This window comes from Desmodus rotundus, chromosome 1 (assembly GCF_022682495.2).
Source record: "Desmodus rotundus isolate HL8 chromosome 1, HLdesRot8A.1, whole genome shotgun sequence".
NCBI classification, from domain to species: domain Eukaryota; kingdom Metazoa; phylum Chordata; class Mammalia; order Chiroptera; family Phyllostomidae; genus Desmodus; species Desmodus rotundus.
This window is the reverse complement of record NC_071387.1, coordinates 35,112,268-35,126,574: the sequence shown is the minus strand read 5'-3', so window position 1 is coordinate 35,126,574 and position 14,307 is coordinate 35,112,268. Positions and strand designations below refer to the sequence as shown.

General features: G+C 37.3%; 1 protein-coding gene across 9 annotated transcripts in view; it reads right to left on the bottom strand.

Moving 5' to 3' along the window:
* The window catches only part of AGTPBP1 (ATP/GTP binding carboxypeptidase 1), a 155,202-nt gene that overhangs the window by 13,503 nt on the left and 127,392 nt on the right, over positions 1-14,307 (bottom strand). For all 9 annotated transcript variants that reach the window (XM_053923435.2, XM_053923446.2, XM_053923450.1 and 6 more), the window contains 4 exons: positions 13,199-13,328; positions 10,252-10,383; positions 8,514-8,690; positions 3,681-3,841 (listed from right to left, as the gene is read on the bottom strand). In XM_053923435.2, coding sequence (XP_053779410.1) covers positions 3,681-3,841; positions 8,514-8,690; positions 10,252-10,383; positions 13,199-13,328 — 600 coding nt within the window. The remainder of the gene's footprint in view (positions 1-3,680; positions 3,842-8,513; positions 8,691-10,251; positions 10,384-13,198; positions 13,329-14,307) is intronic.

Below are 14,307 nucleotides of genomic sequence, written 5' to 3'. Positions count from 1 at the left end.
TTTCTCATTTCTATCACTTTGTTTTCCCACCACAATTTCCTCATTTACCTCATTTTCTTCAGGTAAGTTCACTCCGTTTGCCCTGTTTTCGCTTCATTCTCTGACAGCTGTACTATATACATCTGCCTTAACATCCTTCTATTCTAGATTTTTGTTCTTAGTGTAAAGGTGTCTATGCAAAAAACAATTCAATAAGAAACATTTCATTCTAAAAGAGAATAGCACGTTAGTCCAAAAACAAATCTTCCTCGTGCTAATTCAAGAAAAATATGAAAACCTTCGCCTAAAGGGCCTTCTCACAAGATGAAGACGTTGAAGTTCTCCAGGGCAGAGCATCATTATGATGCAGAAAAGTTTGTAATTGCAGCTGTTTTCTTTTTTAATCTTTATTGTATTTTTTTCCATTACTCTTTAGTCCCCTTATACTCCCCTACCCCCAGCAATCACCACACTGTGGTCCATGCCCATGAGTCTTTTTCCTTTTTGCTCAATCCCTCCACCCCCTAACTTCACCCTCCCCCACTAGCTGTCACCTGCTCTCCGTCTATGAGTCTGTTTCTATTTTGCTTGTTAGTTCAGTTGTTCACTAGATTCCACATATGAGTGAATCATATGGTATTTGTCTTTCTCTGACTGGCTTATTTCATTTAGCATAATGTTCTCCAGGTCCATCCATACTGTTACAAAGGGTAAAATTTTCTTCTTTTTTATGGCCAAGTAGTATTCCATTGTGTAAATGTCCCATAGTTTTTTATCTACTCATGTACTGATGGACACTTGGCTGCTTCCATATCTTGGCGATTGTAAGTAACGCCGCAATGAACACAGGTATGCTTACATTCTTTCCACTTTGTGTCTTGGGTTCCTTCAGATATATTCCCAGAAGTGGGAGAGCTGGGTAAAAGGCAGATCCATTTTTAGTTTTTTGAGGTATCTCCATACTGCTTTCCACGTTGGCCGCATTCCCACCAACAGTGCTAAAGGGTTCCCCTTTCTCCACATCTTCACCAGCATTTGTTGTTTGTTGATTTACTGATGATAGCCGTTCTGACAGGTGTGAGATGCTATCTCTTTGTGGTTTTAATTTGCATTTCTCTGATGATTAGTTATGTTGGGCATCTTTTCATATGTCTATTGGCCATCTGTATACCCTCTTTGGAGAATTATCTATTCGGGTCCTTTGCCCATTTTTTAATAGGGTTGTTTGGTTTTTTAGTATTGAGTTTTGTAAGTACTTTATAAATTTTGGATATTAACCCCTTAGCAGATGTATCAGCATTTATGTTCTCCCATTCTGTATAACTGCACTATTTCCTAATGATAGGAAAAATTGTGCTTCATTCAAATTCAAAGTTTTCAGGCTATCTTTATATTAAACTATTAAGCACTGCACAAAATTAACCCTGAAGAATTCACCACCTTCCTCACACGGGCACCCGTGTACGCATCCATTAGAGCTGACTGGGCATCGGAGATGTCAGAATGCAGATCTTCAGCTATTACCTATACAAGCAAAAGAAGCAAAACACTCCACATGGAGTCAGAAATTCTCTTGTGCTCTACGCTTCGACTAACCAACTGCGTGACCCTGCGCAAGCCACTCTCTCCAAGCACCAGTCTTTCTCAAGTGTAAAGGCCAGGTAAACAAGTAGGACTACATCAAACTAAAACGTGTTTGCACAGCAAAGGAATCTATCGAGAAAAATGAAAAGGAAGGCAACCTATGGAATGAGAGAAAATACCTGCAAACCACATTATCTTATTAAGGGTATTATATCCAAAGTATAAAAGGAACTCACATAATTCAAAAGCAAATAAATAAATAAATAAACCAATTTAAAAATGGGAAAAAGACCTAAGTAGACATTTTCCAAAGGAGACATACAAATGGCCAACAGGTACATGAAAAGGCACTCAGCATCACTAATCATCAAGTAAATGCAAACCAAAATGACAATGAGATACTATTTCACATGGGTTAGGGTGGCTATTACCCCGAAGATAAGAGATAACAAATGACAGTGAGCAAGTAGAGTAAAGGGAACCCTGTGCACTGCTGGAGGAAATATAAACTGGCATCGCCACTATGAAAAAGTGTGGAGGTTCTTCAAGAAATTAGAAAGAGAACTACCATATGGCCCAGCAATCCCACTTCTGGCAAATATCCAAAGGAAGCAGTATCATTATCTCAGAGGGAGACCTGTACACCAATGCTCAAAGCAGGATTATTCCCAACAGCCAAATGTGGAAACAACCTAAGTGTCCATTGATGGAGAGATGGATAAAGAAAATGTGGTAAGTAGATATACAATGGAATATTATTCAGCCTTAAAAAAGGGAGGAAATCTTTTAATTTGCTGCAACATGGATGAACCTAGAGGCCATTATGCTAAGCGAAATAAGCCAGACAAAGAAAAACACTGCATGGTGTCACTTAAATGTGAAATCTAAAAGAAAAAAAATGGAACTCAAGGAAACAGAGTTAGAGTGGTGGCCAAGGGCTGAGGGTGGGGACACAGGGCGAGGCTGGTGAAAGGGCACGTACTTCAGCTGTAAGATGAGTAAGGCCTGAGGAAGTGATGGCGACTGCAGGTGATAAGACTGGATTGTTCAACAGAAATCGGCTAACAGAGTAGAACTTAAATATTCATTCTCTCTCTCTCTCTCTCCTCTCTCTCTCTCTCTCACACACACACACACACACACACACCAACATATGAGGTAATGGGTGGATATGTCAATAACTCAATAGGGGAAATCACTTCACGATGTATGCATATATCAAATCACACTGTATACTTTAAATATGTTACAATTTCATCTGGGAATTATACCTCAACAAAGCTGGGGGGAAAGAATAGATGAAATAACTTAAAAGGAGGTTTCTAAGCGTCCATGAGAACAACTACCAATCTTCATGCTAGTCTCCGTTAGTGTTTAGCAGGCACTTTCCGGGGGAACAATTCAGGCGGCCACTCTGTCAACTACCACACTATCAAGAACAGAGCTCTAATTAATGTTCTACTACACCTGAAACTGCCAAACTGGTATGCATACCAGAGCACGGCAACGTCTAAAAACTAAAATGACGGCTCTGTACAGAGGGCGTGTTCTTACCCGTATACATCAAACTGTAAAATGCTAAGTTCTGATGTTATGATTAAGAACTATGATACTGAATTATCTCTGATCCTATAGCTGATCAAATTTTATATACATTGAATTTTAGGGACAAAAATTTACCTATTCAGAAGAATATTTGGTAGATGTAGTTAAATTTTCAAAGGGATACTAAATTAGCTGTTTCTGGTATATAAAACCAGAAGTTTATTGGAAAGTTATCTGATATGCGTAGACAGCAACAAAATTAAATTTCTTTTAAAGTATGAGTCCTAACTCCAAACCCTCTTAATTTAGGTATTAGCTGATATAAGTAGTTTTCCACTAAAAAAAAAAAACATTCAAAATATAAGACTACTTCATTAAAATTTCATCCAAATATTAATGTTTAAAAAATCAAGAGTATTATCACAATTTGGAACAAACAGTAATGTGTAAATTTAATTATAGTAATCTTAAACATGCCCTTGGCGGTCAAAATCTCTGTGCCTTTCCTAGGCTTAACTAACTTAGCGAAGTGTACTGCAAGGTAGCCACAGAATAAAACAAGTGTGTCTCACCTAGTTACTTTGCAGCTCGAGTCAATCAAGTCGTTTTCAAAGTCAAGCAGGCTGGAAGGCACGTTATATTCCAGTGGGGATGTCAGTCTTTTCAAACGCAACAAACCAACACAAAATTTCGCTCCCATCTCTTCCAGTTCTCGAGTACCAATCTGTAAGCCCTGGAAATAAAGCAGCATTCTATGTGTAATAGGATGTTTGCTATCACCCTGCCGTTTCTCATTAAAATCACATAAGAGTAGTTTTTAACTATATTAATACAATCAAAAGATTATGATTTGGTATGGACCTAGGGCTCAAAAATGCAATGTCTTAACAATGTCAGATATTCTAAGTCACAAAGGAAACTGTCTTAAAAAACCATTTCTAAACTGTCTATTCTTAATCACCAAATGCAGCTATTTTCACCAATACACTGGGGAGAAAAAATACATAACATTGTGTTTTTATGTTACTCTTAGAGTTCATGTGTGAAAAAATATTTTTACAAGATCTTCGTAATATTTCTTGTTATCTACTACTTCAGGTGCCAGTGTTGATATATTGTACTGTTAAAATCAAGGCTCCAATTTATATACTTGAACATTACCTTAGAGGTACTTTTGCTGTATAATAAACAAAAAGATAACTATGTTAAAAAATATCAAACACTACCACATTGGTCTAAGCCAACAAGGGAGCGGTAAACTAAGTTCCTATTGTTCCATGTCAATTAAGAATGCCCATCTCAAATTTTGTCTACTAAAGCAAAGAGAAAATTGTACCACAACCCCCACACCCTTTTTTACATGAGTTTTTCAATGAACATTATAAGGTTTACCAGAAGTTAAATGTAACCACATAAAAGGGATAAAATTTGAGTGTAAATCAACATTTTGCTTATCATTTAATTTTCAGATAAAAATGAATGTCTAAAATAAGTGAAATTCTTACATCAATAAAAGTTGCAGCTATACATGAGTGCTGATGTCATTTAGAGAGAAGGTACTGTAAAACAACTTTTCAATGAAAGGGCCAAAAACACAGGGTAACGGAAGAGAACAAATTGTAAAAACTATTACCCAACCTACATGCCTTTATAATAATGACTGGTTGATAGATTGATCATGTAAAGAGTTTGGCATCTCCAAATATTCTAGGAAATGTGACCTGTGTAAAATTGAATTAGAACATTCAACTGCCTTGTTCATTTAAAATCTTTAGAAAGATTATGCCTATTTCTAAATTAGTTCATAGAAAATTATAAGAACATTTACAATCTAAAATACAGTAATACAAGACATTCTTCAGGGAGAAAAAAATCTTTTTAAAAATATAATCACACCACTTATCAGCTAATATTAGTAAGTTTGAAAAGTACATATTATATGCACATGGGGGGATGGAGGTACATGGGAATTTTGTACTTTCCACTCAATGTTTCAGTGAATCTAAAACTACTCTAAAAAACAAACATTAATCAAGGTAAAAAAAAAAAAAAAAGGAAAAAAAATGTTATGATCAAAACATTGAATTTTAGACATTAAAAAAACAACTTGGCTTAGTAAGACACGCTTCCGCACAGGAGTTTCCGTGAGCCTCGGCAAGGCAGTCCACCGCAGCAATGTCAAGGGGACAGGGGTGGGGCTGGAACGGGGCGGGCTCTGCCCCATTTCACCTCCCACGGCCATCATGCCCTCGGTAAACTAGAAGTCACCGTTTCACAGTATTTGAAGAGAATTCAAAAGATATTTTTACACTTTGGAAGAGTACACGGTGGTCAACTTCACACAGAAGGCACTGAAATGTCATTCAGGTCTACTCTACCAGGCCCCAAAAGTGTGAAGGTCAACTACAAAGTCTACACAACTTTCTTCCAGCTCGTCACAAACAGCTTAAACATTCTGACATCAACTGTAATGTGGTTAGTTCTTAATACTAACTAACTGGAAGATTTTTAGCCCCTTTCAAACATAAAGTTATAATTATCTTTATGGGAGGCATATGAAAGTCACTATTAGATGCAGTTTCCTCTTGCCCTATGCCGAAACCCAAAACAAAACACAGCAGGAGTGGCGTAATTAGGAGGGCACCTGAAAACCTTTCTGCGCCACGGCAAGAAGACACCCAGGTTCGCTGTTGCTTATCTGAAGTCTAATTCACTGCCACTAAGTTCTCAATATTTAAAATTAAAAAGTTCAAAGTCACCTAACATTTTATTAGTCTTCAATTTCAAAAGTAAAGTTTAAAACAGAGCTTATTTCCAATAAAAGCCTATGGCACTACAGAAGAGCAGTCTTAGTAAAAAAAAAAAAAATATGTAGTGAAGGGATATGCATTTAAAAGTCATACACAAAAAGCTAAATATAAAAACTTTATAAATAAGTATTCATTTCTATGTATAAAAATATATTTACATCCAACAAATTAAAATGATAGAAAAATTTTATTAATAATGTACTACGTGCACAATTATAAATTACTAATCACTATTTACTTTTTTAAACTATATTTTATTGATTATGCTATTACAGTACCCCTCTTCCCTCCAGCATTCCCCCCACCCTTAGTTCATGTCCATGGGTCGTACATATAAGTTCTTTGGCTTCTCCAATTCCCATAATATTCTTAACCTCCCCTGTCTATTTTGTAACTACCATTTAGGCTTCTTATTCCCTGTACCTTTTCCCCCATTCTCCCTTCACCCTCTCCCTGCTGATAACTCTCCATGTGATCTCCATTTCTGTGATTCTGTTCCTGTACTAAGTTACTTTGTTTTTGTTTTTTTTAGGTTCAGTTGTTGATAGTTGTGAGTTTGTTGTCATTTCACTGTTCATATTTTTGATCATCCTCTACTTCTTAGATAAGTCCCTTTAACATTTCATATAATAAGGGCTGGGTGATGATGAACTCCTTTTACTTGACCTTATCTGGGAAGCACTTTATCCGCCCTTCCATTCTAAATGATAGCTTTGCTGCAGAGAGGTAAGGATGTGGGTTCTTGCCTTTCATCACTTTGAATGCTTCTTTCCAGCCCCTTCTGGCCTCTAAGGTTTCTTTGGAGAAATCAGCTGACAGTCTTATGGGAATTCCTTTGTAGGTAACTGTCTCCTTTTCTCTTGTTGCTTTTAAGATTCTCTCCTTATCTTTAACCTTGGCTAATGTAATTACAATGTGCTTTGGTGTGTGCTTCCTTGGGTCCAACTTCTTTGGGACCCTCTGAGCTTGCTGGACTTCCTGCAAGTCTATTTCCTTTGCCAGATTGGGAAAGTTCTCCTTCATTATTTGTTCAAATAACTTTTCAATCTCCTGCTCTTCCTCTTCTCTTTCTGGCATCCCTGTGATTCAGATGTTGGAATGTTTCAAGTTGTCCGGGAGGTTCCTAAGCCTCTCCTCAATTTTTTGAATTCTTGTTTCTTCATTATGTTCTGGTTGAATGTTTATTCTTCCTTCTGCTTCAAATCACTGATTTGAGTCCTGGTTTCCTTCCCTTCACTGTTGGTTCCCTGTATATTTTTCTTTATTTCACTTTTCATAGCCTTCACTTTTTCCTGTATTTTATGACCATACTCAACCACTTCTGTGATCATCCTGACTACCAGTGTTTTGAACTGTGCATCTGGTAGGTTGGCTATCTCCTAGTCACTTAGTTCTTTTTCTGGAGCTTTGACCCTGCTCTTTCATTTCGGCCATATTTCTTTGTCTGGGCACACCTGTTATGTTGTAAGGGGTGGAGTCTCAGGTATTCACCAGGGCGGGGGAACCCACTTCACGGCGTTGTACGTGGGGGAGGTGTCCGAAAGGGAACAATGCCGTTTGCTCGGTGCACCTCCAGCTTTCAGTCACTTCCCCTGCTCCCACAAGCAAATTGGACACTTCTGGTGCTGATTCCTAGGTGGGTGGTTTTATGTATGTTCAAGGACACTGTGGGTCTCTCCAACAAAGTCTCTTGTGAGGCTAGGAGTTTCTCCTGCCACTGCTACCACACAGGTTTTTAAAGTCAGAGGTTTTGAGGCTTATATTTCCCTGCACTAGAACCCGGGGTTGTGCCATCTGTCTCGATCCCCCATTGTTCCTCCCGGTTTATCCGAATGCAAATGTGGAACTGCCAGCCGCCACCTTGCTGGGCATTGTCTCCACCCTGGCTGTCCGTCTCCATCCCTCCTACCAGTCTGGGTGGATGTTTTTTCTTTAACTCCTTGGTTGTCAGACTTCCTTACAGTTCTATTTTCTGGCAGATCTGGTTATTTTTTGTTTTTAAATTTGTTGTTGTTCTTCATTTGTTTGTGTGAAGAGGCATAGTGCATCTACCTATGCCTCTGTCTTGGCCAGAAGTAAATTACTGATCAGTATTTAAATGTATACCACAATATGCTTTCTTAAAAATTATGAATATAAATAGACTTAAGACTTTGTGTGAATCTGCCCTGGCTGGTGTGGCTCAGTGGATTGAGCATTGGCTTACAAACAGAAAGGTCACTGGTTCGATTCCCAGTCAGGGCACATGCCTCAATTGCAGGCCAGGTCCTCAGTTGGGGATGTGTGAGAGGCAACCATTTGATGTTTCTTTCCCTCTCTTTATCCCTCCCTCCCTCTCTCTCTAAAAATAAAATAAATAAAATCTTTAAAAAAAAAACACTTTGTGAGAATCCAAGGCAAGCTATTTAGTTCAGATAAATTTTTTTAAATGTTTTTATAACTACATATAATTCAATTGCATATTATATATATTATATATAAATTACATATAACTCAGGATAACAAACATATTGTTGAATATATACTTGAAAAGCATTGGATTATAAACATAAAATAAAGACTTCAAATATGGCTAGAAATCCTGAAATGTTTTACCTTGTATTTTCCCTGATCACAACCACACAGAGTACTCTCCATGGTATAGCTTCTTTGTACTCCTATCTCCCTCCAAACCACAACACGTGCTGTGGATTCTTTAGATTTTTCCACTACAAAGCTACAGCTGCTCATGCAAAATGCTGGAGCAATATGGCTCAGTATCTTAGGCAAAGTCTGCAAAGACAAGAATGATAAAACAGAGTATTTCAAGACTTTTTTAAAACAAAATTGCTGAATTTTTTAATCTTAAAAATTTTCATGTGATTAGAGCAGGGTCACATCAAAATAATTCTCTTTCTAATTTAGAATTTTCTGCTTTCCTACACAAATGATCAGAAAATAGAATGGAAGAAACTATCACATTTATAGTAGCAACAAATACACAGAATAAAACCATGTAAGAAAAACCATGTTTAAAAATATGAAGAAAACGTGTTTAAAAAATGAAGGAATTTAGATTTGCCTGTGTCAATCATCCCAAATTAATCACTAAAGCTAAGACAATCACAGTCAAAATGCCCACAACATTTTTTACTGTAAAATTATAGATTCACAAACTAAATCATCAGATTTTTCTTCAACCTGGCAAGGACAATAGTATTACGTGATTAGGGTGTGGAGAAATAGCACTATCATTCATTATATTGGGGAACATCAATTTGTGTAAACTTTACGAAGGACAATTTGACAATACTAATCAAATGGCCACCAATGGGGAATGACTGAATAAATAAACTTTGGTACATCCGTACAATAAGAACAAAAATGCACAATGAAATCTTGTGTAATTGTCAAAAAGACTGAAGCAGATCTCCACACGGGGACCGGGAGCGGTGGCCACCCCACACTGTGTGAAAACACAAGCTGCTGCCCTGGCTGGGGGCTCAGCCAAGTTGCAGCGTCGTCCCCCACACCAAAGGCTGCAGGTCCGAGCTCAGGTCAGGTCTCATTCGGGAGGTAACCTATCGACTTTTCTCTCTCGCATCAATGTTTTTCCCTCTCTCTGAAATCAATAAACACATTCTTGGGTGAGGATTTAAAAAAAACAAGTTGCTGTGGAGCACTGCAAAAAAACGCATATACTCTACGTATAGATTTATGAATGAATGTGCTCAGAATGGTAAAATTGGTTACTTAGTAGTGAATTGAGAGATGATTTTCAATTACTACTTTGTATTCCTGGAGTGTTTCTGTTTTTTATGTACCTGATCATTTTATTTATTTGGAAAAGGGGAAGAAGAGAAAGAACCAAAAAGAAAATGTACTTTGAAGTTCTGCTAATAGCAGCAGTGTGTCACTGAAACATTTTTTGAAAAATAACCTGTGGTCCTTGTTTAGGCCTAAATATAGCAGGAGATGCTCTGGGACAAAATGGGAAGCACACAGGACCTGAGGCAGGAAGATCTCATTTCAGCCCTCAGCACACCATACGTGTAGAAACACTAGTACGCAAGAGACAGCTTTATAAAGTCAGCAGAGAAAGGACATACTGTTTAATAAGTGGTTATAGATGGAGAAACTAAAATTAGACCTCCACATCCCATATAAAATAAATCCCAAATACATTAAAAATTTAAACATGAAAAGCAAAAGAATTAGAAGAAACGCCTGAAACAATAAGAGGAAAATGGCAACATGAACTGAATCTGAGTGGTTCATATGTGAAATTATTTTAATTTCTGTACTGGTATGCACGTTTGAAACTCAAAGCCCGCGACCTATCCGTGGTAATTACCCTGTACCCCACGTCTTCCACGACATCACAGGGAGCTGTGCTGGCACTGGTATGCCACACTGTCTCTTTGATGCTGCAGCCGTACATAAATACATTCTTCTTTCGTGAGTGGCCATGGTAGTCACAATAAACCTTGAAAAGATAACACACGTTAACAATTAAAAACCTTCAAATGCATAGAATGCCACATAAATCTAGTTACTATTAAGCCAATAAACAGGTCTATGTTCCTTGGTCCTTTTATCGTAACTGAGCCACCATTTAACAAGTAGGATCAACACAAATAGCAATACTGAGTTGTGGAAAGGAATCTATGATTACTAGAACGGCTAGAAAGTCTTCTGCAAGTGCTGCATCAAGCCATGAATTCGACTCTTTCTGTTATGCCTACTATTCACCATTTTATTTTTTAATTCTTTTTAAATATTTTATGTATATATTTATCTTACAGAAGGGGAAGAGATGGAAAAAGAGGAGAGAAACATTGACGTGTATGAGAAACATCAACTGGCTGCCTCTCACACACGCCCCAACCAGGACAAGGCCTGCAACCCAGTCACGTGCCCTGACCAGGAATCGAACTGGAGACCTTTCAGTTTGCGGACCAACGCTCAAGCAACTGAGCCATGCCAGTCAGGGCTATTCACCATTTAAAAAAATGATAAAACCAATTATAGGGCAAATCTAGAACTGTAGTCATCACTGCCCCAAGGGCTGTTACAATATTTATCTTATTTAAAAAAACATGAAAATGCTTTTCAATTTAATTTTTAAGAGCATTATTTAAGTTTTTTAAAAAAACATTAAAATGGTTTCAATTTAATTTTTAAGAGTATTAATTTTAAAATGAAAAATGAAGTACATAGAGACTCACATGCCAATTTTGCCCCTCTGCAGTGTTTCTCTTTCCCAAAGGAAAACTTACTCATTGAAACACTAACAGAATGGACACATTCTAAACAAAAGCTGCTGAAAACAGAAGAATCTACGTACACAGTTCAGTGGAGTCTCCCACCGTGCCCACACTGCCTTTCCCTCGCGTGTGCACTCAGAACTTACCGGTTTCAGAGCTGACTACAGAGCTCAGATGTAAACTTTTACTAGTTTGAGAATTTGGAAAATACTGGTATTTTAGTATTGTTCAAACAGTGACATTAAATACCTAAAACTTACAACCAGGACTTACCAATATTCATAAACAAAAAAAAAAGTAAAGAGCTCATGAGAATTACAAAAATTAAATCTGATAAAATAGGAATATAAATAAATTATATTAATCTGACACTGTGATTAATACATGAGTGACTGATAAGGAAAAAATATTTTTTAATAATATATTTTATTGATTATGCTATTAGTTGTCCCACTTTCCCCCCTCTATTCCCCTCCACCCTGCACACCCCCTCCCACCCACATTCTCCCCCTTTAGTTCATGTCCATGGGTCATACAGGTAAGTTCTTTGGCTTCTACATTTCCTATACTATTCTTAACCTCCCCCTGTCTATTTCTACCTACCATTTATGCTACTTATTCTCTGTACCTTTCCTCCCTCTCTCCCCCTCCCACTCCCCTGCTGATAACCCTCCATGTGATCTCCATTTCTGTGATTCTTTCCTGTTCTAGTTGTTTGCTTAGTTTTCTTTTGTTTTTGTTTTAGGTGTGGTTGTTAATAACTGTGAGTTTGCTGTCATTTTTACTGTTCATATTTTTGATCTTCTTTTTCTTAGGTAACTCCCTTTAACATTTCATATAGTAAGGGCTTGGTGATGATGAACTCCTTGAACTTGACCTTATCTGGGAAGCACTTTATCTGCCCTTTCATTCTAAATGAAAGCTTTGCTGGATAGAGCAATCTTGGATGTAGGTCCTTGCCTTTCATGACTTGGAATACTTCTTTCCTGCCCCTTCTTGCCTGAAAAGTTTCTTTTAAGAAAGCAGCTGACAGTCCTATGGGAACTCCTTTATAGGTAACTGTCCCCTTGTCTCTTGCTGCTTTTAAGATTCTCTCCTTATCTTTAATCTTGGCTAATGTAATTATGATGTGCCTTGGTGTGTTCCTCCTTGGGTCCAGCTTCTTTGGGACTCTCTGAGCTTCCTGGACTTCCTGGAAGTCTATTTCCTTTGCCAGATTGGGAAAGTTCTCCTTCATTATTTGTTCAAATAAGTTTTCAATTTGTTGCTCTTCCTCTTCTCCTTCTGGTACCCCTATAATTCGGATGTTGGAACGTTTCAAGATGTCCTGGAGGTTCCTAAGCCTCTTCTCATTTTTTTGAATTCTTGTTTCTTCATTCTTTTCTGGTTGAATGTTTCTTTCTTCCTTCTGGTCCACACCGTTGGTTTGAGTCCCAGTTTCCTTCCCATCACTGTTGGTTCCCTGTACATTTTCCTTCATTTCACTCAGCATAGCCTTCATTTTTTCATCTAATTTGTGACCAAATTCAACCAATTCTGTGAGCATCCTGATTACCAGTGTTTTGAACTGTGCATCTGATAGGCTGGCTATCTCTTCATCGCTTAGTTGTATTTTTTCTGGAGCTTTGAGCTGTTCTTTCATTTGGGCCATTTTTTTTTTTTGTCTTGGGGTGCCTGAGCCACGAAAGGTTAAGTGCCTAAGGCAGGTTCTGCTGAAAGGACCAATGCACCCAACTGTCTCCGAACGTGCAGGTAAAAATGCTGGAAGAACTTGTCCCCGCGTAAAAAGTCTACCTGCATCCACACAACTGCCACTCCTCGGAAAAAAGCACATTCTCGGTGGAAGGGATCACTGCTCTTTTCTTTCCAAGTTTTCCGCCTGCCGCATTCCTTCCCTCCCGAAAAAAAAATATTTTAAAGAAATTGTTTCTGAAATTAACACTTAGCTTTTATTACCAGAAAATAATGTACAAAATACTAAGTCATTAATTAATAAAATGATGTCTTTGTACAAAGTACAAACATTCCACTTACCAGTGGTACGCGCTTCACCGCAGCCAGGTACTGCAGCAGCCCCTTAGTGTGGTAAATTGTAGGATGTAAATCTGGATTCGGACTTTGCCACTGTCTGTTCAAATCCTCTCCACTCAAAGAACAGCGGTGGCTGAACATACGTAAGCACAGTGACAGACAAACACTGGCGTCAATGAACTCTTGCATATATGTGATTTAATTTTATGATTCTATTCCACTAAATATGTCAAAGAGGTATAAACGGTAGGTCCAACAAAATCCATTTTTTAGTCATTAAATAATCATTTATTCAGCATCTGCTATGTCCAAGATCCTGTGTTACATGCATTTAAAAGTGGTAAGCTTTCATACTCAGAAATCAAAACTTTCAAGCTACAGAGAAAATTCATTCTCAATTCTGGAATTTTATTCTATACTCTAAAAATTAATGGTCGTATTTTCCATTCTGGCTACAAAATATTAATTTGTTTTACTAACATTTTGTATTTTGATTGTATTAGTTATTATTAGAAGTGCTATCTGGGCTCTCCTAAGATAACTATATGAAAAGTATACATTCTTGTAAAAATTCAAATACATTTGCATTTAATAATAAGTATTAAATATTAAAGCCATTGAATAAAAATTTAAGCAATCAGAAGGTAATAACAGAAATATAAACAATTCTAACTGGTTGATATGTTCCTGAATTAAAACAAGACATAATATTTTATTTCAGTTTCTTTACCATAAACTATCTAAAAATAAATTATCCTTTTTTATTGAAAAATTTCCTAAAATATGGGAAAGGTTCATGTTACATTTATTGAATAAAATACGGTACCCTCAGTTTTGGAGATTCTCGTGTCAAATCCCATCTTTTAGAAGCACTAAGACGACCCTAACTGCCATAAAAAATGAACTATACTAACAATAAGCTACCATCTCTTAAAAAGTGGTATTTTCTAGTATCTCCAGGTTAAAGAATTCCTTGTCAGAAACTGTACTTGCTCACATCAGGAAGAAGTGAGCAGATAGAGCCAATACTCTGTACCAATGGAAAGAGACCCCAGAAGACTCTAAATTTTACAACAAAATAAGATCACACCATTGACAAAATTAAAAAAGGA